At 42.1% G+C, this 25,723-nt stretch overlaps 1 protein-coding gene across 6 annotated transcripts in view; it reads left to right on the top strand.

Moving 5' to 3' along the window:
- Positions 1 to 25,723, top strand: part of DENND5B (DENN domain containing 5B) — a 121,850-nt gene that overhangs the window by 63,730 nt on the left and 32,397 nt on the right. For 4 of the 6 annotated variants that reach the window (XR_006415131.1, XM_044434346.1, XM_044434342.1 and 1 more), the window contains 10 exons: positions 291 to 400; positions 3,821 to 4,487; positions 8,073 to 8,260; positions 13,204 to 13,740; positions 15,594 to 15,825; positions 17,147 to 17,297; positions 19,310 to 19,403; positions 21,510 to 21,620; positions 24,288 to 24,419; positions 24,923 to 25,075. Coding sequence is in view for 5 of the 6 variants with exons in the window: in XM_044434346.1 (XP_044290281.1) it covers positions 291 to 400; positions 3,821 to 4,487; positions 8,073 to 8,260; positions 13,204 to 13,740; positions 15,594 to 15,825; positions 17,147 to 17,297; positions 19,310 to 19,403; positions 21,510 to 21,620; positions 24,288 to 24,419; positions 24,923 to 25,075 (2,375 nt within the window). In the remaining variant the exon portion in view is untranslated. The remainder of the gene's footprint in view (positions 1 to 290; positions 401 to 3,820; positions 4,488 to 8,072; positions 8,261 to 13,203; positions 13,741 to 15,593; positions 15,826 to 17,146; positions 17,298 to 19,309; positions 19,404 to 21,509; positions 21,621 to 24,287; positions 24,420 to 24,922; positions 25,076 to 25,723) is intronic. The other 2 variants (XM_044434344.1, XM_044434343.1) reach the window with 1 other exon arrangement.

Genomic DNA, 25,723 nt, shown 5'->3' with positions numbered 1-25,723 from the left:
CGCTGAGAAAGCCCTCCTCCGAGTAGCCACCCTCCTAATTTCTCTCACGGAGGGCTCCCGGAGAAGGGCCTCTCCTGCCGATCTCAGGGGGCGACTGGGCATATATGGATGCAAGCGCTCCTTCAGGTAACCAGGACCCAAGCCGTTTAGGGCTTTATAGGTCATTACCAACACCTTGAATTGGGCCCGGACTTCAATTTACTTCCATTCAATTCAATGGAACAGGTCAAATGATGCCTTTGGAAATCAGTTTGCCAAGGTGACTATTCTTGCATCTTCATTTGTTGCAGGAGAAAATTTTGACCAGAGCCCCATAAGAAGAACATTCAAGTCAAAAGTCTTGGCTCACTATCCCCAGAACATAGAGTGGAGCCCCTTCGATCAAGATGCCGTCAATATGGTACGTAAAGATGATGCCTCTTCAGCCTTCTGCCTCTCCTCCAACATAAAGTGTGGACGTAGAAGAAAGTGGGGAAAAGTAGAAATTTGGAATTCTGTGTAGAGGTTGTTTGTGGTCATTCATTAGCCTCCTTCTGCTAGCATGGCCAATGAGAGTGATGGGTGTTATAGCTGAAAACATATGGAAGATAATCAGGCTGGGGTAGGTTGTTGTATATTAACTTGCAGACTAATCCTAACAATACTTTATTTGGGAGTATAACCCAATAAGCTTACTTTGCAAGCAAGCTTGCATAGGAGTGTTCCATATATTTTAAGCAGAAGAGGTTTGGATTTTTTTTTTTTTTTTGCCATCCATTGCTTTCAGGAAAAAGTAAAATAACTTTTAATGATTGTTGCTGATATTCTGAGTTTTCTTCTTGATCTAAAAACTTCAAAAAGTGTTCCTCTGAAAGAAACACCGTTGTCAGTTCACTTCCTGGCCTAATATAGCTCTCCTTGCTTGCCTATCTTGACCACTCTCTCCTCAAGCCTTCATGTCCTAGTCTCTCCCCTTTATTCATCTGATGTTCCTCAAAACACTTACCACCTTCTTTCCTAGGTGCTTATATTACTGCTTCTTCCCAAGGCACTGTTTCTTGACCTGACTCTTGGAACAGCTCCGTCAGTAGCAAGCAAAATTACTTCTGCAAACTTCTTTTCCATGAGATGAGAACATCTTGGCCCATCCCTGTCAGAAGGTTCATCACTTAAAAGCAAACAAAGCTTAGTTCATTGCAATATAGTTCAACATGGTAGTTAAAATACTCAGTGATGTACTTTGCAGGTTCCCTGTATGTCAGCTAGACATGCCTGCATAGCCCTTTCTTTTCCTCCTGTTCCCCAAATCTTGTTCATTGCAAAATGGTATCTTTTTAAGGACTAGCAAACCAGGATGGGAATTAAAGCCTCACTTAAGGGAATATTTTCCTCCTACCAGTAACCAGAGGTAGGGGCTGGCCTTTGCTGCTCTTTTTCTTTCTGTATAGTTTTGTCATCGCCTTGGATTTTGGTCTGCTATTTATATAAAAAGCAATAGACAATCTTCCTTGCAAGGAAATGCACACAGCTTTTGGGAGGTTAACCACAGGCAGGTTCTGTTGTGGCTCGAGGCTAAATGACGTGCAAATGGCTTCTGAAAGAGCCAGTTCTCAGAAGAAGGAAGGTGCTGCTGCTCCCAGTTCTTCTTATTGAGCCACACCGGATTACATCCAGCTAAGAGCCACTTTCCACCCTGCTGTCTGGCCATGGAGGATGTCCCAGCAACTCACTGGCATCCCTGTGGAGAGATGCAGGTGTTGCATGCAGCTTCTGTTAATCATTTGTACTGGCAGGTATTTTCCCCCTAGGAAATAAGAGTGAACAAGTCGCTTTTATATTACACTGAAGATCTGGCAGAGCATTCGCATAGATTTTAATTAAGACCTTTGAGGACGGGCAGTGCTATGAGAAACTAAGGTCAGCAAATCTTGCTCTTAGAAGTGTTGTAATTCTCTGTGCTCTCCAATCCACTCCCTAAGCCAGTATATTTTTGACTGGAGAAGAAGCTGTTGAATCATCAAATGTATGTTATTCCTGCCTTGCAACAGCTCATGTATAAGATGCACAACTTTCCATGTATTCCTTTTTCCTTGCCCTCCTGGAATGGGGGAGGGGGGTGATGGGGATCAGATTCTCAGGTTTGTCACATGTTGGGGTGCAGCCCTGCACTGGATGCTTGGAAGAAACATTTTTGTCGTACAAGTGGAACCTGCAATGAAATATTGTAACATGAAGTGCTCCGGCCACTCCCTTTTCCATCCCACAACAGCCACTGTGCCATGCCCACTGAGTTTTGGGCATTGCTATTTTGGCATATTTTGGGCCTTAGGTTTTTCCTCCCAGATATTCTATGTACTTCTGGAAACTCAGGTGTTCCTCCAAGCTTACCAATATTTCCTGCTTGTGTTGACTGGAATACAAAAGGACCAGTACCCAGAAAATTGAGCTTCCTGGTGTTATATACAGGTACAGAGGCAAGGAAGCTGGGCAGCAAATTTGGCCCTCTGTGCCTCTTAATCCAGAGCCCCAGAGTTCCCCAGAAGGCCATGCTCCTTTCCCCACAAACACTAGTCTCTTTGGTGGTTTCCCAGCTTTTCTGCAGTGTCTCCCCCTGCTCCCAGTCTAACAAACTGGGAAGTTGCTTCTTATGCTCAGTTACTGGTAGTAACAGCTTTGAGCTAAAATATGGTGCCATATTTTGCATTTTGTCCCACCCTGTTTGGCTGTGCCAGAATGTGGCTCCCAAGAGTTTCAGCAAAATGAAATTTTGGCCCTCAGGCTCTCTCTGTTCATGGGTCTAGGAATACTAGAAACCCACTTCTCCAAGTGTAAGGGGCTTTTCCACACTTGCAGATGATCTAAGGCCTATTTTAGAAAATTGAACCAAAGAAATACAGTGACATACTCTATTTTGCTTATTTTCAACCCAAGAGACAATGTATGAGTTACCTTGAAACTGAGATTATATAGCCATCTTGAACTTTAGGGAAAGCAAGTTAAAAATAAAATAAGCTATCTACAGAAACCCCCTCTTAAGGAGTCCATCATTTCTCCTGTTGCTTGATGAGTATATTGCAAATGGCAGATCCGAATTTGAGCTCATTCTTCCCTCTTTTTTTAATGAATAGCTGGAAATAATCACACAGAACAGAAATGTAAATATAGATTAATGGATATACAGTGCTGATTGCTGAAAATACCTATACTTTCATTACCAAATTTAATAAGTTATTTCTAAGTTGTATATAATTGATACTGGGAATATTTTGGTAACGTTCTATTTTTATTGACTGTAGTTGGCCTGAACCATTCAGCTTTAGGATGCTGAACTATAGCTCTCTCCTGTTAAGTTGTAACTCCTGTTAAAAATTGTGTAATGCCCATTTCTTGCTAAGAAAACAGCTTTGTTTTATTTTGTTGTTAGCTTCTCTATTGAGATATTCACATCTAATGCATGAGGCTGAAAATGAATTTATGAACAGTGGCAAAAAGCCATTGCAACATAATTGTGCAAAATCATTCTGTTGGCTTGATAAAAATCCAAATTAAGGCAATGTTCTTTTCAGACTGAAGCCTGGAATCTCATTTTTAAGAGTGCAGATTTTAATTAAATGGTTTAATAAGATGGCTTCTCCTGCTTCTTTCCTTGTTTCTTATTAATAATCATGATAAACACAGTCAGCCCAGAGGCTTCTTCTTTGAACCAAATAGGAAACGCTCAAGTTATGTATTCCTAAGACATTTTTTGGAGTGTACACAAGATATGTCCTGATGGACTATGCTAGCGAATTGGTGATCTACTGATGTGTGTCCCTGTGTTTCCCCCTTCTTCTCCCCACAGTTATGTATGCCCAAAGGGCTCTCTTTCAGGACTCAGACTGATAACAGAGACCCTCAGTTCCACTCCTTCATTATTACCCGGGAAGATGGTTCCCGCACGTACGGGTTTGTCCTCACCTTTTATGAGGAGGTCACAAGCAAGCAGATTTGCACGGCCATGCAAACGCTTTATCAAATGCACAACGCAGAGCAATGCAGCAGCGTCTGCGCCTCGTCATCATGCAGCATGGACTCCCTGGCCAGCAGCCTCGACGAAGGGGACTCCACATCGCTGGCTAAGATGCAGCGCTGCAACTCGTACGACATCAGCCGGGACACGCTCTACGTCTCGAAGTGCATTTGCCTCATCGCTCCCCTGCCCTTCATGCAAGCCTGCAAGAAATTCCTCATCCAGCTTTACAAGGCTGTCACTTCTCAGCAACCCCCACCTTTACCCCTGGAGAGCTACATCCATAATGTTCTTTATGAAGTGCCCCTTCCACCACCAGGGAGGTCACTGAAATTCTACGGGGTGTACGAGCCCATAGTTTGCCAGAGGCCGGGTCCCAGTGAACTTCCTCTCTCTGACTATGCGCTCCGGGAGGCCTTCGAACTGCTGGGCTTGGAAAACCTCATCCAGGTTTTTACATGTGTCCTCCTAGAAATGCAGATCCTTCTTTATTCACAAGGTATGTAGACCTCTTCCAATCTGATCAGGCTGTTGACTCTTCCCTGTCCTAACAAAATATTTTGTACTTCCCCAAATAATAATGCTTAGATGGCTTGGTTACAGGCCCATAAACACAGAAGTCTTAGGCTGGCTGTTGAGGTCTGTATAGGATTTTGAAAAATGCATCTCCTGTTTTACTTACCATTATTTATTTAGTGATAGCTAGTGATCAAAGTGGCTCCCTTCATGTGTAACCTGGTTTTTCCATAACATAATTGAAAACCTAGTAATACTACTTATCTCCAAAATAGTACGATATTGAGAAGAGAGGGAGATGGTGAAGGTAAGTACAGAAGCGCAAAGCAGAGAGAAGTTAGTCTGTTTTTCATGTGTAAACTGTTATGCAGACCATTTGGGCCAACAACTGGTTGATAAGTACAAGTAACAGTGTATGAACACACTGTATATGCAAACTGTAATGAAACTATTCTCAAGAGTATTCTTCCTTGTTTTTAATAATATTTTAATCCCGATACAGCTTGCAAACACAAGATCTTTTTCAAAGGCCTGTTCTGAAATCAAGAGGAGTCCTTTTGGAACTAACCCTCTTTATTGTAACAAGCTGGAGGATCTTTATTTTGATGCAAATTTAGTTTAAAGCACAACTGAAAGACAGGCCATTTGGACTGAAGGTAGCATCTGCCTTCCTGGAAAATAGTAACCTTCAGGAATACAATAAAATCCCAGAAAAAGCTTTATTTATATTTTAGGTAATAATCCTCATGGCATTACCCACCAATATTTTTCTAGCACTTTTTAAATAGCTTCCTAGAATCTTCTGCTTTTTTGAAAGCAGTCCTCTCAGCAGCTAAACTGGCTTCTATATGTGAAATTTTGTGATGCCCCTGGAAGATTTAAGCTATTTTAAATACCCCATTTTCATTATATCTCCGAAGAGTGTAATGAATTTGAAGGAATGGCAGGAAGTAGTGTTCCTACAGTTGCAAAATAATCCTATTCTGAGCTGTTAATGCAACTCGCTGAGGATCAGGATAATGCCACTGGCACAAAATTGGTACTGGAGAGGGAGTGAATTAAATTGTTGGCTCTGCAGAAAGTAGGAAATCAGTTTTGGATGTGGGCTTGCGAGCAATTGAAACAAGAATCTGGATCTTCCTAGCAGGCTGTTGAAATCGTTTTCAGTTCGTGAGCATTTTTACATGGACTCCCATTTCTTTATTTAAAAGATGTATGCAGTACCCTTCATCAGATCTTTCAAGGCAAAAAAGGCAATTCTTTTAAAAAGTTGAAACATAAATGCCATCAACTTGTTTAAAAGAAGGAAAAACCTTAAAATATCTGTTTGATGATGAAATAAATACAGAATTGATGCAGGATGAATTAAATCTCTCCAAAATTTTTACCACCCCAGAAGCCGAGGCATGCTTTCATTAACTTTGGTCCTTAGACAACAGACATAGATCATGAGGAGTGGGAGCCTGGATTTCCACTGGAAAAAAAGAAAGTGAGCAGTTCCTGGTGTCCCCAGATTCTTGCATCTTTTTTAAAAAGCAGGGATGCTGTGGAACCAAAGCACTGGATTGCCTTCTGTGCCTGCGCTTCTGGTCAATTGGGAATGTGCTGGGGAATGCCTTACTCCACATGTGCTGCTAATTGATGGTTCCCTACAACACCAATAGCATCTCATTTTCCTGTCCATGCCTGTGGGTGTCATTTCTGTAGTCAGCTGCTGGGGTTTGTTCCCTCCTGTAATATAACATGTTCGAAAGCTTAGGAAAGGAGCTGGTGTGCAAGTCCACTTTGGACCTGGAGTACAAATCCACTGCTTCTAATTGTGATCCACAACGGATGTTTCTAGAAAAGCCAGCTATTGCCACAAGACTGAAATTAGATCTGTGTGTATAAGAGAGAACGAATTACCATCCTGTCCAGTGGCAGTGGAGAAAATTAAGACTCTGGTTTCATTATTAATGCTCATGCGTCTCAAAAGGCTGAGATAATCAAATTGCTTTTTCACTATCCCCTTGCTAAAAACATGTTCTTTCCTCCATCTTTTACCCTGCTTGGGAAAGCTTTGTTTGTGTCTATAGCAAGACACAGCTGGCCTGTTAGTGCCCCCACTTCTTGCCATGCAGGTTTCTTAATTCCTGCATTAATGCTGATCAGACCATTTTTCCTGTGCTAAAAAAGTGCTGGTAACATGCTCAGATGCAGATAAGGCATAAAAATGGTACTTGAGAGGCAGCGGTTTTTAGTTTTCTCATTAACACTTTTCCAGCAGAGAGGTAATGGGAAACACAGCTAGTGGCATTCAGTATAAAAATATGTGATGGATTTCAAATAGATTTGACCTGTATTTTCCAAGCTGATACTTTAGGGGCAATTCTAAGATAGCTTCCTTTTAAAATCAAATGCTGAAAACATCTTTATAGTTTTGTATGCTTTGGGACTGCAATGGTTGAGAGATTGACTCTTCTATGAAATAATTTTGCTGCGTATTCTAATTATTTATTTGAACCAGAGGCAAATGCCTGATTTGTTGCAGGGGAAGTCACAGGACTTGTCCGTGTTAGTCAAGCTTAAGTGCTGTGTGTATAGATGTGTTCTGACTTAACTAACAAAAGATGACTTTTTGGCATCTACAAATATTAATAACTGTTAAGGCTAATAAACTTCCTGCTGTTTGCAAGTATCTCCAAATTACCACTTTCAGTCCAATAGAATATGTGATTGTATGTGTGTCTTATGTTTAAAGTCCACACGTTTAAAAGCATGGAACTTTGTCCTCTTCTGGAATTGTTTGCATTCATTGTATTAAATAAATAAATCGGTGACCAAATTCAACTGCCTTTGTTGGAATAGGAATGGACAGCACTGGAAGAAATACTTAAATTGGTTATTGTGTAAGCATGATATTTGGGTTAGAAGCAAACAGAAGATACCCTATCAGCATTTTATTCTTGTATCTGCGAACTTGAGTGGAGGACTGGCATGGAAACTTGTTAAAAATAGGTCCAGGGCATACTTTACATTGATGTAGCTAATTCTCATTCTGTTTTGAGGTGGATTTGCAGGTGGGTTTAGAATCTGCACTTTGCTAATGCACGAGCCGAAAAGTCACCCTAATGAGCAATTCTGAGCAAAAAAGGACATGACAGCACTTCTTTTTCTCTGTTTTTCCTTTCTCATCCCCTCTGCATATCGCTGTTCTTCTGGCAATTCAGCAATTCAGTTGAATTGAATTGGCAGTGGAACCATTCAAACAGGGCAGTACCTAACTCTCCTTTGCTCTTTTCTGAGTATTCCTGGTGTTTATCTAAAATTCACTTTTTAATTTTGTATCATAGCTGGATATGCCTAGTTAAAATTTCATGGCTTGCTTTCTACCATAGTTCTGGAGTTAATATTTTAATCCATTTTGAACAGAAAGGGTACATTAAATCATGCCAATGAATGACTCTATAAAGCATCTCCTGTGGGTTTATGAATTGCTTTGCTGTTGCCATCTGTGTGATGTTGAATTGCTTGTGGGTTTTCAACAGTATCTTTTAAATGTCATTCTGTCTTGACTTTCTCTACCCAGACTATCAGCGCCTGATGACTGTTGCGGAGGGGATCACCACACTGCTGTTCCCGTTTCAGTGGCAACATGTGTATGTCCCCATCCTCCCAGCCTCTCTCTTGCATTTTCTGGATGCCCCTGTTCCTTATTTGATGGGTCTGCAGTCCAAGGAGGGAACAGATCGTTCCAAACTGGAACTTCCCCAAGAGGTGAATGCTGCATGCAGCTGATCCTTAGCGCGGTTTGCAGGGCAGAATTTTGACTCCCTGAGTTCTTTATTTGTTTTCACTTGCTGCAAGCTAAACATTTAAGTTGCATGTGGGCGGGTGGCTTTTGTATGAATTTGGAGCCTTCAAGCCCATTGGGTTCGATGTTTAAATATAAAGTAGCTCTGCAGAGGAACCAGCTGAGTGTTCTGATCTGTTACTGTGAAGAACAAAGCATCAGCGTTTATGTGCAGCAGGCTTGGGCCACAAATCCTAAGAGCTGGGGTTTGTTGAGTTGACATTTCCATCTCCATCTTCTTACTCTCTCTCCACAATATCCGACACTGAGAATGACCCTCAAGTGTTCCTGTACATTCCCCTACTTTCTCCCCTATTATTTTGTATCAGTTAAAGGTGAAGAGCTGAACAGGAAGGTCTTGCATTTGTTTGAATGAGGGATTTCTTTGAGGAAGAAGAAGGGGATAAAACTCTCTGCAGAAGTGAAAGGAACCCAACCTCCAGTGCTCTCCCCAACCTCCAGTGCTGGCTTAAGGTTTTTGAAGGCCCTTGGGCAAGAAACACCCCCTGGGCCCCCTTCCCTCTGTGAGTCTGTCTTCTTACCACTATGGTCCCTAGCTGCCATTGCTCCTCAACTGTTTCCTGACATTGCTACCATTTGCTTGCTTGCCAAGGTAGGAAGGAGGTGGGACCATTTACTGCTGCTGCTGCTTATCATCACCACTGTAGTGTGAGCCAGAGGAAAAGGCAGGTGAAGAAGCAGGTGCAAAGGTGAGGAGGAAAGGCTGCTCCAGGGAGCTCTTGGCAGTGGGCCACACCTAGGCAGGTGCCCAGCTAATGCCTGCCATTGTTGCTAACCCTGCCCACATCCACTGAATTCTGGGGTGAATCATTTTTGGGTTTGAGATATTTGCATGCATAAATCTAATGAGGAGAGTCCAGAAATGAATTATTTTTTATCCTACTTTCAAGATTAACTCATAGCTGCTAACATGGCGAGACACTCCTCAGGAGAAAGGCTGTCAGAACGGCAGTATACAGTGTTTTTGCCCATATGTAGCACAGCAGTTAGAGTGTCAGAGTCATACCGGGAAACTCGGGTTCTAATTCCCATTTGGACCATGAAGCTCACTCGGGTGACTGTCACCTTTTCTCAGCCTAACCAACCTCATAGGATAGCTGGGAAGATAAAAAGGGAGGGAACAGCCTTTAAGCTGCTTTGAGGAAAATCAGGATATAATCGTAATAACATCTGTATATACGTAGCATTGGCCTTGCACTCAGCAAATTAATTTAGCAAATTTCCATTCAGCAAATTCAGCCTTGCATTCATGGTAACATTTCTGACTTTGATCTCAAAAAGGGACTTTGAGTAGCTAGTGTTTTTCTTAATCAGCAGAGCCAGAAGTTCTCTTACTGTCTTTCTACGGGTAGGAAACTGGCTTGTTTCAACTAACCACAGTTAAGATGAACCACAACTTCAGCTATCGGACACGAGCTGAGTTAATCAAAAGCAGAAATACCCATTTGCCAACTCTGACTGTCATCTATATGGGAAGGGGCAGGAGGAGTGCATGAGCCTGGAGAGAGGTGGACTTGTTCACCTTTCACTAAACCATAGTTTACTGTGATATCCAAACAAATCCAGGGATACCCTCGGGAATTTGTTGCTAAGATGCACTTCTCATTGTTGTTTTGGAAGCATGTATATGACTATTGACATCCGCTCCCCAACATTACTATAAAATTCTTTTACTAGTGTAAGGATATTTTACTTAATACAATTTGTAACCAAAAAAGCCTCCCAGAACAACTTGTAAAACAAGAATGAGTCACCATTGCTCATAGGCTTAGGATATAAAAGGCATCTCAGAAAAAGGAAAGGAGATTGTGAGGGAAAAAGAGAAAAAATGTGCGTGCGTGCACAGAAACACTAGTAATAGCAGTATATTGGTGACATTTGTTTATGCCTCTGAGGTCTTCACAGTATTTTTTTTAAATTTTATTTATTTATTTAGACAACTTATATGCACAGAATTGACTGTCTGAACATGTTATGTTCCCAGGACTGGGTATGTACAACAAGCTGAATTCCATGTAGTACATTCCTGTAACCCAGGGAGTTGATAGGCTTACACCAGGCAAGCAAAGCAAACTGCTCTGTTTTCTCAATGGAAACTGAAGTTTCCTGTGAAATTTTAATACCAACTCAGTTCCTCTTGGGTTTTTTTTTAATGATCCCCTTCTCCCTTTTTCAGTATTAGTGTAATCTACCAAACCCTGTACAACAGTTCATGGAACAAATCATATTTTAAATCCAGTCTTTGATTCCACGGTAGGATAAAGTGTTGGTGAATTGTTATTCTTTTTCATACGGCTGTATAAGAACAGTGCATTTTACTTTCTAATGTTATGACAGTGTGAAAAACACAATTTCATGAAAACTGATGCATTTGGGTGTTGAAGCTATGTTCCAAGCATAGCTCGTATTTCCTGCACTTAACCATTAGTCGCAGGCCTCCTGTTTTCACACCACAAACAGGGTTTCAGAAGAAAAAGTTTTTGCTGAATTGATGGTCATGGCAAACCAGATTAAATAAATGCAGTTGTCAGAGTTGACAGTGTTGCTGGGAGGGTATCACATGCAACTTAATGCTCTCCCTTGGCTGTAAATGGTGTCTAATTTTTACAAGCTTGCAATTATTAATTTGGTTCATGCTGCTTCTACATTTACTAAGAAATGCCTCAGCAACTAACAGAGAAGGGGAAGAGGCTGGTGAATGAAGTTAATGGTGGGTGTGTTGAAACGGGGCTTTTGGTCGTTTGGTATGTGAGTGCTGCTGAGGTATGGCTCATTTCTGTGTTGCTTTACTGTTCAGGCCACATTTCAAGCACTTGAGGCTGAATATATGTAAACCATTTGTGCACTTGAGGTAAAATTCCAATAATGGGCCATCATGCATTCTTAACGTTGATCGTGGACATTATCCTTATCCTGGGGTGTTTTAGAAAGTGGGAATCTTGGAGGACATTCCGGGTGCAGATTTCATTTTATGTTTTTAAACAGTTATGTAGCGCCTGCTATTTTAAAAGCCTTAGAAATGAAATACTGGCAGATAAGAGGATAGTCTCCTTGAGTTGAAGGCGTAAAAAGAAGTACAGTTCTGCCAACTATTTAAGTGTTGTATGTGGAAACGGATTTCTTCTGAGCAATATCTTCTCTTCCATAGCATATGCTAGTGGGAATTGCATTCTACATACAGCATGTCAAAAGTAACCTTGGAATGCTTCATTTGCAGGCCTTCCCTGCTTAATATCTTGTTTAAAAATATTTCTCAACATATAAGCAAGCTAATTAAAGTAATTTGGGGGTGGGGGTGTTAGTGCAGATTCCAGTCTTTTTTCTTCCCGTTAGAAGCACATTGGAAGTGGACTTCTTCCCCATGCCCTGGAGGAAACAGCAGAGCCACTGGTACCAATTAAACATCAGTTCAAAGACTAACAAGAATGAGTTGCCATTGCCCTTGTGAATATCTAGGTCTCCTGTTATGCTACTTTGTCATGCTTGGTACATCTGAGGCCTCTGTTCCCGCAGGGGAAATAAACTGGTCTCAGCACTCAATTCATCCAGCACAGCAAATTCATGAGCAGTGAATCCCAGATACAAGTGGAGCTGGGGGGCAGGGTGAAGAGGAGGAATTTAATCTTTTCCAAGGCACCACTTTATTGCTGAGGCTTTGCTAGTTTATATAAAAGTTCTTTTACTTTTTGCTTACTAACTTTCTAAGAGAGATCATTCTCCAACTGTGTCATTCCATCAATGCAAGTGTCATTGCACCAGCAGAAACGAGATTCTGATCTTATTCACAAAGGGAGAATCCAACTGACATGTTTGTTGACGTTTGCTTGTGAAAGAGAAATCGCTGTATGTGTTTTTAAATGTAACAGTTAGCACTGCCTTTATTGAAAGGCAGGTGCCGAAGGTGGCAAAATTTGGGCTTTCTATTAGATGGGAGCAAATGAATTCTTGGTGGAATATTTATTCAATTCCAATATAAGAAATCCAACGGATTACTTTATGGGAGGGATGTTCAGACTGGTCTGTGGAACCGAAGTGTCATTATTTCTTGTCTTCCTCATGTTTCAGTCTGACAACACCACACCGGCTCTTGGCACTAAACTTTCCCACATAATTTGAAATTGTTTGATTCTCAGTGACTTCCTGGTTTATTCCTTGGTGTCTTCACCATGACATTTCAGCAGCAGATTGTGGCTGACTCTTTCATCTAAATCAGAATTTGAGTCCAGAGCCTTTGAAGGTTCTTTCATAGGCCAAGTGGTCCAATTGCTATAACACTCATGCTAGGAAATGATACTAACATTGTCCAAGCGCTGGTTTATGATAGTGTAACATCTGTGGCCCTAGTGCCATGAGACTTTTGGAACCTTTCCATTGTTTGAATGGTAAAATTCTGATCATTCAAAGCACTAAAATAATTACCCACCACTATGTAATATCAGCTCTCTTTGCAAAGTATAGTTAAAGATGTGAAAGCAAATGCGACGTCTCGTACCATTTGGTAATCTGATCATATATTTCATGTTACCGCTGTGTTTTCACAGGTTCATAGATCAGCATTGAAAGGTATTCCCAAATAGATTTTTTCTGGCGGTTTGTGTATGGATGGTTTTTGCATCTTGATGGCGACCCAAACTGTGCATACTATTCTTTGTCTCGGAACAATCCTGCTAAGTAGGCTTAAACTCAAACAGCAACTTGTTTGAAAGTACTATCTGTGTTAATTTCACTGGCCCAGTGAGAGATTTGAACCTAGGCTCTTGAATATGTGAATTGTATTCATTTGTGCTGTACAGGTGTAGGGATGTGGATAGCATCTTTATATATTTGACTATTTTTTTTTCCCCAGGCGAACCTCTGCTTTGTGGATATCGATAACCACTATATAGAGTTACCAGAGGAGCTTCCTCAGTTTCCCAACAAGCTGGATTTCATCCAAGAAATCTCTGAGGTTCTCCTGCAGTTTGGGATTCCCCTTGAAGGTGCCCTCCATTGCAATGAGAGCACCACTAAACTGAAGAACCTTGTCCTCAGTGACTTGGCCAATGATAAAAAGAATGGCAACATCCCCAGCAATACCATCCACATGTATGAGCTGCTTAAAGGCAATGAAACCATTGCTCGCCTCCACGCTTTGGCAAAGAGGACTGGGGTTGCAGTGGATAAAATGAGCATCACTGCTCCTCTGGCAGAAAAAGAAAGAGACATTAAACTCCAGTGTGAAGATGTGGAGCTGAAGGACTATAAGCTAAATGTGCAACTCCGGGAGGTGTTTGCCAACCGCTTCACACAGATGTTTTCTGATTATGAGGCTTTTGTCATTCAAGCAGCGCCGGACAGGGAATCATGGCTGACAAACAGGGAGCAGATGCAAAATTTTGACAAGGTAAATGCAGCCAAGTCATTGCCTTCTGAATGAATTTAATTGCTTTGCTTTTTGCTCAGCGGTAGACCATGTGTGCATTGCACACATAAGGAGCCAGCTCCAGTCCTTGTCATCACTAGTTCAAAAGATCCCAAGCAGAAGTCTGGCAAAGTAATTTGCCTAAAAAATTTGTTCAGAATGATGCTATTCATCCATAGAGCAGAGGTCAGCAAGCTTTTCAGCTCACTGAGCATACGTATAGTTTTGGGAGAGTGTCATTTTCTTCTAAAGTAGTTAGAAGGTTTAGAAAATGGCTTCCATAGGGGGCTTGGCTGCACACAAAATACTCATTTCCCAGAAGATAAGCTGGTAAAGATGGTACTGGAGGCAACACATGTTTTGCAGTATTTCAGTTTCCCAGTTTGAAATAAATAAATGGTCTTAAGAAATTGAGGGCAAACCAGGAATGGCAGGGGACCCAGTGGCACCAAGAGAGTCATCTGGGCACTTAGTAATGCCCATGGGAATTAAGTTGGAGACTCCAACAGTAGATAATACTGGGCTGATTGGACTGTGTACAAGCCAACTTCACGCATACAGTTCCCCCTTCTGGGGTTTGCTTAGCAAGCATAAGCAGGGATAATTTAGATCAACCCTGGTTTTGTCTAGGTCCTGTCAGTTGAATGAAAGGGTTCTCACCTGAAAATAGATCCACTACAAGTTGGGCTAGAGGAGGAACAGTAGAGGAGATGGTTAAAAAAAACCCCATGTCCATAAGCTTCTTACTCAACTTAGTCTAAACCAAAGTTGACATCATGGATTTCCCTCCCTTTTGAAATGTTGAATTGGTATTATGTTGCTCTTTCTGGTAGGCCTTTTGGGAAATGTATTAATTTCTGTGGGAAAATGCCAGTATTACCAGCAAAGGTATAATTCCTTGTGATGAGGTCAAGGTTGTCCTTTCCTTAGTTGAAGTATTTGGTCCTGGGTATCTGCCCCATACAGGGATGTCCACCAACCAGTGATGTTGAGCTGAGTGAAAAAGTAGCCAGTGGGGCACACAGAGCAGTCCTTGGCCACCACTGGGGTGAAACTCACTCATTCTGCCAATCGGCTGTACAATCTACAGGACTGCAGTTTACATAGGAAGGATCATATATGGGGAGGGTTATCTCCGTGTGCCTTCTTCTCCAACAAAAATCATGCTCTGCACACAGCTGAGTGCTAGCCTATGGTGAGCAGAATTTACGTGGGGAGGATGCGGCACCAGGATGGCTCTCCTTACATGCAGTCTTTCTTATTTAATGATCATGCCTGGTCCTCCTGCCAGCTGGACCAGGCAAAGGCAGTGGGAAAGGCATAGTAGAATCTCAGTGCACAGGGAGGGGAGATACAAACCTCTGAACCCCAGCTGCTGAGATGGAAGAAAAGAATGCACATGTGCCTGTCTCGATCTGGCGGTATATCCATTGCTCTGTTGGACCTTGTGTATATCCTTTAAAAAAAAGTTTCATTGCTATTTTCTACTAACTAACAAAACTAACAGGAAAAAAAACTAAAAAAATCCTCAATCATCAAAAACATCAGACCTACTGGGTCAGCCCCCCAAACTTTTTCTTTTTATGGTAATCCATAAGCATATTCAAGTCTATGCATAGTCCCGTTTCTCTAGCTAATAGTAAAAGGAATTCCAAGTTTGATAGAAGTCTGTATCTTCTTTCTCCTTCAGAGACAAAGTCAGTCTGTCCATTGACCTTGTGTATATCCTATGAACATATTGCTATGATAGAACTGGCCAGTTAATGGAACAGGGACGTAAGTATACTGTACAATATAACTTTTTTTTTGGTTTGGTTTGGTTCCCCCCACTCCAGGCTTCATTTCTCTCTGACCAACCTGAGCCTTACCTCCCATTCCTCTCACACTTCATTGAAACCCAGATGTTTGCAACATTCATCGACAATAAAATTATGTCTCAGTGGGAAGAAAAGGATCCATTTCTACGAGTATTTGACTCCCGAATTGAGAAGATAAGGCTTTATAATGTCAGAGCTCCTGCATTAAGAACATCTACTTATCAGAAGTGCAACACATTGAAAGAAGCAGGTATTGGTGGATCTGCCCCTTTCCAATGTTAAAGTACTAAAAAACAGCATAAAAGTAAGTCTTGCAGCTGCTTGGAAGTTGGTTTTTCCCCCTCTGAATGAAGTTGTGTGATATTAATTTCAACTGTCTCTTGCCTTTGAGTGAAGTCAGTGACCCACAACTGTATTATTTTGATACAGTAAAAAATAAAAGCAGTTCAAAACGATCTGAAGACATATAAACCATTAAAATAGTGTGTGTTAAATCTGGAACTCTCAAAATCAGTGCTAAATTACTAACTTACTAGCTTAACTCAAAATCTTCTGAACTGAAAAGTTTTTTCCCCCAGTTTCAAAGGATAAAAATGAACAACCCTAGAGACCTTTCCTTGTATGTTGCTCAGAACAGTTGTTGCTCTGACAAAGCCCTACTTCAGGTGCCAACTGCACTCCAGATGAGCTGGTTTTCACTTAACAGGGGCATTTGGTGGCAAATTGTGGTCTAATTAGCCTTGGATTCATGAGTTATGAATTATAATTATAACCAGGAAGAATTATAACAAGGGAAGACCAGTCTCAACGGTTAGCATCTAACTTCCTGCATCTTCCGCCCATTTGTCTTTCTTAGTAAATTGCATACTTTGCCTGTCCCTTCAGCCATTCTGGGCACTTTGTCACAGAGATGGTTTCCTGCCTCCAAACCAGAACATTGGTCCATCTGGCCCAGAACTGTTAACTGGGACCAGTAGTGGCTCTTCAGGATCTCAGGCAAGAGTTCTTCCTAAACCTATCTGAAAATGCCTGGAAACGTTTGCATAAAAAGCTTTTGTTCTGTCGCTGAGCTAATGTTCTTAAGAACTTTCCAGTCCTTAGCCAGATAGAAAGGAAGTGAAACATTTGCGGGGTTCCCTCCCTACCCACTGGCAGAATGGGTGTGAATATTCTTTTGAAATTCCAGTCTGGAGTTTTTGTGAACATTCTGTGATAGCACAGCAGCTCAGCCAGTGTGTATGACAGGGGAGACATCATAACTATTTGCATTTGGACATGAGATTATGGACATTCTTCATAATCTCTGTGTAGTCCTACATAGCAAAGATGCACCAATAGCCTACAGCCTGGAAGTTTCTGCTCTTTCCTCTGGGTTTTCAAGGCTTCCCCAAAGTGTACTCAATATAAGGTGAACTGCAAAGCCCTAACAGCCATGGTTTTGGCCTCATCTCTGTACAGTGACCCAAGAATTCCCCAAGTCAGCTGGCTCCAGAGATAAATCCTGGAGGTGGAAGAGAGATTTCTTGGTTTAAGTTACTGATGTTTCAAATGTGTTTGATTACCATTTTCAGCTCAGGCCATCGAACAGCGACTAACAAAGATTGATCACACTGCCATCCATCCACACTTGCTTGATATGAAGATAGGTCAAGGCAAATATGAACAAGGTTTCTTCCCCAAGCTGCAGTCAGATGTATTAGCAACTGGGCCTACCAATAACAAGTAAGCTTTCAAAACTGAAATAATGCATAGAAGGTGTGCATCATTTGTTTACCTAGTAACAAGACTGTTTTAGTGGTGGACCCCATTCCCTTGGTCACAAGAAGTAAAAACCGATCATCAATTGCTGACATCTTGTGCCTTCACTTTAGCGATGCTAGTTCAATGCATCTTCTGCTTGTGTAGCCTTTGCCTTAATATATTTGGTATAATACTAAATTGTATCTGTATTATAATTAATGGAACTGATATTACAACGGAACATCAGTCTTCCTACTGTCAGTGTCCATTATCTTCTGGACAGTACATTTAGATCTTGCTGACTTAAAACTTTAAATTCATTATGGATGTTCATTGCAAGGCCAAATGGTCTTTTTGTTGTCTTTTGCAACCTACCAGTTTCTCCCTTTCTGAAAACAAAAAGAAATTCTAATCAAGCAGGAGAAAACATCTTCATTGGTTCTTTCAATTGATTTTCAACCGCTAGTTAACTTGGAATAAATCAGACATGTATGCCACAAAATCAAAGTGATTAAATAAGCTTCCTCTCTAATGCTCTAATCTCCACTGATCATCCGGTAATTCTTTGTAATTACTTACAAAGGAACATAATGGATTGCATGTATCAGAGGTTGGTGGAGCAGACTGCAAGGCAAACAGGAGAGCTTATGAAAAGTCGTGCAGTTTATACGCGTTCATCATCTCCTGCTTTTAAAAAAGCTCGCACACTTTGCCCGTTCTTTAATCATGCCTTCCCAGATTAGTTCTTGTATCAGTTTTATTTACTATGTTGCTTTTAGTCAATTTTACCCACTGTTGGTTTAATTTCATGTAAACCGCCTAGAGTCTCTGGGAATGGAACAGTATATAATAAATAAACCAAGCAAGCAAGCATCAAGTACCAGGAGACTGTCTCTGCTAGCTGTGGGGCAAAAGAAGGTAGATTGGGGCCTTCTGGTGGATTTCCAGGCATAAAGAAATTTAGCATCTAAAGCCACTGGAAATAGTAACCTCATGTTTATGTGTCCCATTGGATGGGTCCAAGCAAAGACCCGACTGGCTTTATGGCAATATGTACAGCAGAGGCATGCAACTTCCATGGTTAGGGGGCTGCTTCACTGCCCCTGCTGCTGCGAGCCAAAATTCAGCCACTTGCCTTCTAATGCTTTGCTTTAAAATAGCCGCTTTTGCTCATGCTGTAGCACCAACATCCTGATTTCCTGTTTAAAATGAACTGTTTTGCTTTACTACCACATGGTGGTGGGGCGAGAAGAGAGTGCTCGAAACACCAGGGGACCCATATGTTGCCCACAGGCCATTATGTTTCCTACCTGTGATACACGGTAGACGGGAAGTTGAAAAAATGGTAAGACCAACTCTGGTGAGGAAAAGCTGAGGGAGCTGGGTGCCTTTAGCCTGGAGAAGAGATGACCTAGAAGTGGTACGGGCCATCTTCACACATTGAAAGGGTGGCCACACGGAAGATGGGGCAAATTCATTTTATGCTGCATCACATGACTGAAGAAGAGTTCAGATGAAACATTGGGAAGAATTTTGTAGCAGTGTTTTTTCAACCACAGAACAGCCTGCCTCTGATGGTGGACTCACCTTCATGAGAATCTTTCACCAGACAGGTGGTTGGCCACTTAACAGGAACGCTTTAGCCACACATTTCCAGCCTTGGGGTGGGGTGGCCTAGATGAGCTGTGAGGTCCCTCCCAGTTCTATGCTTAAAGCAAAGAATAACTCGGCACATGTTCACGGCATGCTCTATTTTCATTCTTCTCATGCCTCCTCCTCCTGCCCAGTTTACAGTCTTCCCTTCAGTATTACTGTGAGCATGCAAATTAGACATCCTTTATAATGCATATTGTTCTCCAACACATCTGGAGGGCCCCAGGCCGGGAAAAGCTATATTGGAATATTAAACCGTAAAGTTGTCTTTTCTACTCTGAAATGTGCACATCTGATATTTTGTTCTCACTCTTTTCCTCTTTCCTATCAAACAACCTCAGTCGGTGGATCAGTCGCAGTGCCACGGCACAGCGTAGGAAGGACCGCATCCGACAACATTCGGAGCACATTGGTTTGGACAATGACTTAAGAGAGGTACGCGCTTTTCTTAACTGCTGGCAGTCTGAGGCTCTGTGTCTTGTATGTGTGTGTGGTTTTTTAAGGGTTTGTGAAATGACAGGCTGCTAATCTTTATTCTTTTTAGAAGCTTAGATCTTTTTCCAAGCACCTATTCATTCATTTAAAGCTCTGCCAGGAGAAGCTTAATGCACAGGTAGTAAGAAATGTAAAATGTATGCATTGTTTTGTAAAGAATAACTTGCTCTGAAAAAGAAGTCATGCAGAATTTTGACCTGAATGTGCATTGGTATGTTCCACCAATTGCTGTCACCTACAATCTGAAAAGGGAGAAACGAAGGACAGGGGAAGTATAAATCTAACAGCAAGTTATTGGTCCGTTTTTCAAATTTTTTACGTGTTTGAACATGTGTGGACACAACCCTACAGGTTTCAAAGTCTGGCATTTTTGCACTGGAGGAACAAGCCTGGAGATGAGTATTATTTCAAGACTGTTGTAAGAGGTTTTGAGAGAGGCTTTGCCTCTCAGGATCACACATGCATGCCAGTTCTCTCTATGCAGTTACCTGTGTTACAAATGTATTTCTCCGTTCCCTACTACTCTCTCCAAGGCAGCTTACAAACTTGCTTGAAAGAGATTGTTTATACTCTCAACAGGCAAGCTGCCACATTTTGTTTTTTCCATCTTAGAATAAAGCAGTGGTGGGCAACCCTGCCTCTGGGCTGCATATGACCTTCACTGCCCACTCTGCAGTTGCGGCTGAATTCTGAAGCGGTCAAATATGCGTTTAGAGCATGCTAAAACTGCCTCCTTGAGTTGCGCGTAGCGGCTTACTGCTGCATTACTGTGGCAAACTGTTAACGGGGTCATAGCAGCAGGAGGGTGAGTCGGCAGGGTCCCCAGGCCCTCTGAAATTGCCCAGCTCTGGAATAAGGGAGTAGATCTCTCTCTCAGCTTCTAATGCCTACATAGCTTCCGGCTGCCTTGACCTTAGTGGTGGGACATTGACATGGACTTTCCAGGAATGGAGCAAGAATTAGTTTCTAGTTAACAAGCCATGCTTAGCACAGTTAATTTCACACAACAAACCGGAATTCATTAAGAATCCACAGTTAAAACAGCAGCCCATGCTCAATCCATACTCAGCCATATTCATACTTTGGCTTGTTGTGTGAACCCATTCACAGAGTACTGCGTGGAACTAGGTTACGGGCAGTGTGGGACTACTGATGAAAATGGCTTCCATCTGCCAAATTTCCTGCCAGGTTTCTGCCAGTAATATGCAATAGTCATGACATTATCACAGTGTGCATACAGTGGGAACACCCATGTTCCACATTACTGGCTGCTGCTGGTAGGAAAACATGCAGTAGGATGACATGGAAATACGTGTTCTGGGTGAAAGATGGCTGCCCAAGTTTCTTGCAATGTGAACCTCTGCCCTTACCGCCCCAGACTGCACTTGCCAACTCCCTAAACTTAAATTTGCAATGTGAGGGCATGTTATTTAGAGATGTAGTTGCTCAGGCAACACAAACAAGCTTTGTTTTGGTTTTAGAGCCTACATGTGTGCATGCAATGATTCTTAACCCTTTAAAGGGTACATGCTCCATCTACAGCTTTGCCTGGAATTGTACATCTCGTTAAAACATCATCTTGTCTATGCCTTTTTCCTATTTAGCATTTCCCTCCATCTTTAAAGAAAGAAAGCCCAGCCTTTTCACCTTGATTGAAGTCATGTTGCTTCTTTCTCTTTATTTTTCCTCTGCCAAAGTAACACATTCTTATGCTGTTTTGCCTCTGAATTGCTGAACTCAGGACGCATAACATTTAGATGGGATAGGGAAGACCTTGCATTTTTATTTGCCACTATGAAAGCTAATTCCTTGGAAACAAGCCAAAGTGTTGTTTGTGAGCATTTACTGCTATTAAATGTGATAGCTCAAAGCATTGCCTTGTGTTGCTTAATATAAACATCTTCCATGCTTTATTTTTTCCATATTGGTGCTGTATTTACTCTTTTGTCTTTCTGTTTTTGCTTTGACCCTTATGCATGCATGTTTCGCCTTCTTCTTTTTCTCCATCTGCCGTTTCTGCCATTGGTTATGGCTGCCTCCTCTTAGCCATCGACGGAGTTCTTGATTCGTCAGAACTCAATGGCATTCTGGGAGTGGGTTCAGGGCCCACCCCCTCCTGCACGACCACCTAAAAAATCATTCTCTGAATGTTGCCTGGTATGTGTTCTTTAATTTTGCCAAGAGCTGCCTTCTCCAGCATGCTAAACCACTGCTTTTTTGGGTAGTATATTTTGCACATGTCTATGGTAATTTAAAGTGTGGTTCTAATCAGACAAGTTATTCAACACAGTGATATGAACTCATTCTTTGAATCCGTTTTGCAATACAAGACCTGAAAGAGATGTTCTTATTCTCTTATCTTCCGCAATGCAATTGGGCTAGCAAAAGTTAAAGTTGCAGAGTAATAATGTCCTGATAAAGCTAGAACAGGACTTTTATGTACCTTTAAAACCCATTTCTTTTATTAAAGGTGCAATGTTTGGACACAAAATGCAATATTCTGTGCATGTTTGGACAAAAGATGCAAAAACTGTATGTGTGGCTGGCTGGGGTTTGCTGGGAGTTATCGGACTATTTTTTTGTCTAAACAAGCATAGGATTTGTCAAAATGATTGCCAAAGGCTGATATTTGTAGACATTGTCTCTCACTTGTTTAACTAGAACCACACATGTTGAATGATTGCCACCCCTCTTCTTCCTCATCCTTTTCTCTCTAGTTGATTGCAGTGTTTCCTCTACTGCTGTTTTCCCAGGGCCTTTTGCTGTTTGATACCTTTTCGGAAAAAACTACAAATTTTGACTGCAGCACCTAGCTCAGTCTTGTGGGCTATCTTAGCCTATCCTGAAGCTTGGGGAAGAGAATGACTTCTGTTGTTGTATATGGGTTGTAAGAGAGTTCAGTTGCCAATCCCTGACAACAGAAACTCAAGATCAAACTAGATGTGATATTAATCACATCTTTGATTTCCACACATTTTCATTCTCATCTTTCTTTCCCAAACTTGAGAGTTATGGATGCAGGTAACATCACATTTACTTTTACCTGGAGCTGTGGCAGGTAAGACTTGGACTCTGATCTTAGGGGAAGGATCACAGGGTTCAGACAACACAGTAACCTGAAGCTTAAGTGTAGTGTAGTGTTCTTGAAGAATGGGTTGAAACATGGATTATCATATTGTCTGAGCCCAGCCATGATAACAAACCATGGTTTGTTAACCACAAGCAACCCCTAGCTCACAACCCAGCAACCAACCATGGATTCTCTTCGTGGGTTGTCTATGCTTACTAGACCATGGTCTATTACCTCAGCTGGGCTCAAACAACATAATAACCCATGGTTCAGCAAAAACCTTTGCTTCACCAACAACCCACACTCAATCCATATTCAGACCTTGAATGTGGGTTATTTATTTGAATGAACCTTGTCAATGACCCTTCTGTGTACTTGTGTCCTACAGCAAGGTAAGTCTAGTGGCAAGGCAGGCATCATGTGCATGTTACATCTAGCTGCCATTAAAATATCAAACTGTGTGCACACTGCCATCCTTGGAAAGTTTTGCACAATTTTGGAATGAAAGAAAATACTTCTGCCTCCCCGTTGCACAACAGCCTGGATTGGAGTTGATTTATTGTAACAACAAAGAGCAGCCTTCCCCAATGTGGTTATCTACAGATACGTTCCACTGCAACTCCTGCTCTCCCCAGCCCTTACCCATGTTAGCCGGGGAGGATGAGAGCTGCAGGCCTGCACATCCAGGAGACACCATATTGGCAAAACTGAGAGTTTAGAGCAGCCTTGCCCAAGCTCCAGATGGTTTGAACTTTAATTCCCCTAATTCCCAACCACTCTGAGAGTTGCACTGTAGCACTTTATTGGAATTGCAGTCCCACACATCCAGAAGGAGCCACATTGGAGAAGGCTGGTTTAGAGGCAGATCCCAGTCCTAGACTTTGCTACCCCAAAGAGTCAGATTTCTGTCATTCCATGGTAAATGTTTGTTAGGAACAGTTATCTGTGTGTTTCTTTAAAAACAAAAGCAAACGGTAGAATTCAGGTTGGGATGAAAACGAATGGCAAGGCCAGGCAAAAGTGCCAAGAGTCTATAAACAATTCCTAAATATACTGACATGTGAAACGTTGAACCAGTTTAACAAATGCTGACTCGACCGGTTTGACTACAGTGGCACCAAAGTCCTGTCCTTGGCTTTTGGAATTGTTGCTTAGCCTTTCAGGGCTCTGTCCAGATGGTTGTTTCCCATGGATTTAGTTTTGTACTTATGTGTTAGAAGTATAAGATGCATCCTGCAAAAAAGAAAGGTAGGTCCCACACACGTATAGTAAAGTACCAGCTGAGAAACAGCAGAGGAGTAGACCTCAAATCCATGGGTCTGTCAGAGGCCAGATTTACCTGCACAATCACCACCAGATCTAGAAGAAGTGGCAAACCTGTTCTCTGATGCTGATTATCTACATATATATGTGGCATCTCACTGGAAAGATTTCCTGTGGACACCCATGTTCCTTCCTGAAGCGCCCTGTTGCCTGTGCATCCATGAAAGGCCATTGTAAGCTAATGACAGAAAATTCTCCAGAGATGGTGCATATCCCATGGCAATGCTCTTTACTCAAATTAAAAAAAAATCCTGCACAGATATGCTTTGCTCTCACTCCCTGCTTCTAAAAACTTTAGGTAACACACCACGCCTTGTAGGATTTATGTTTTCATATAGTATGAATTTGTCAATTAGGTAAGGTTAACAAGATCAGAGTTATCTGCACTGCTTGTTGCATTTATTCTAGTTTCTCCTTTCTGATTGGAATAGAAATACATGCAGGAAGCAAGGACCTTGGGGAAAAATCTGAGGCAGCCCAAACTCTCCGATCTTTCTCCAGCTGTAATTGCCCAGACAAATTGGAAATTTGTGGAAGGTTTACTTAAAGAATGCCGCATGAAGGTAAGAATTTTTGTATGCCATGGTTTGATTAATCTGCCCACCCCTGCAAAAAGAGCAACCTTAGTTTGCTTGTCTGCTGCACGCATACGCAGGTCTAGTTCACATGATTTCAGGAAGGCTAAGAAGCCATCATAGCTCGTTCATCGCCTGGTGTGTGCCAGTTAGATTTGCATAATTACCCTCACAGGTGCAGCTTCTCATTTTATCCAGACCCAGTTAGAGTGACATGCTGGGGTTGGTAACAAACTGCCCTGCATAATCCATGGGTTCTGTGTTGGTTGTCACCCACCTCAACAAGCCACCCTTGCAGGGTTCGGTTGATGTGAAAAGCAGGGCTGGCAAGGGTGATTATGCAGATACAGCCAGAATGCAACTGGCATATACAAAATGGCTTATCAATCATGCTGTAATTGTGTGAAGCATTCCACTCTCTGTCCCAGCATTACAAAGAGGCTTCCATGCTCCGGAGTGTGATATTTGTAAATCTCTTACTTTGTTTGCAGACCAAACGTATGCTGGTAGAGAAGATGGGCCATGAAGCAGTGGAGCTTGGGCATGGAGAAGCCAACATAACAGGTCTCGAAGAGAATACACTCATTGCTAGTCTTTGTGATTTGCTGGAAAGAATTTGGAGCCATGGACTCCTGGTCAAGCAGGTCAGTGTCTTGCATTCTGTCTTCCTTTTTGAAATAGGTTGTCCCTCATCTTGGAGGGCCTGTGGGAATATACGTTGAACCACTGAGTGGCCACTGTAGATCAGTAGGTCAGTGTATACCAGTTGCTGGGGAACATGGGTGGGTGGGGTGCTGTTGCACTCATGTGGGTTGGCCAGCATGTGAATATGCATAGTACACTTGACTAGACCTGCTCTGACCAGTCTGGTTCCTCTCCTGTTCATGTACACCAGTGCTGTTGCTGGTTCATCCAGCCTGATACTGCTGCTCTGATGGGCAACGGATCACCAGACTGCCTCAAGCACTGGCCTTCCTTAGTCTGAGGACCACAGGGTTGCAAATGCCCTGGACTGAATGCATCTAAAGCATATGTCCTTCAGCTGAGTTGAAGCCTCACCTCTGCTGCCCAGAACTTGGGACATACCCGCATGATGCAGTTTTGCTCTCTTGTTTTGTTGCTTTCGAGCACAGGCGTTGCTTGGTCCCAGATCTTTTGCCCACAGTTGCGAGTATCCAGAAAAAAACGCCCCTTTCTCCAGCCAGGCAAGGGCAGTTTCCAAGAGGGCTTGCAAATAGGGAAGAAAAGGTTAACCCACCCCTCCCCACATGCCGCAGCATCCTCCCACTCTG

This window comes from Varanus komodoensis, unplaced genomic scaffold, assembly GCF_004798865.1.
Source record: "Varanus komodoensis strain SLA01 unplaced genomic scaffold, ASM479886v1 scaffold27, whole genome shotgun sequence".
Taxonomy (NCBI): Eukaryota; Metazoa; Chordata; class Lepidosauria; order Squamata; family Varanidae; genus Varanus; species Varanus komodoensis.
This window is presented reverse-complemented; position numbering and strand designations above follow the sequence as displayed.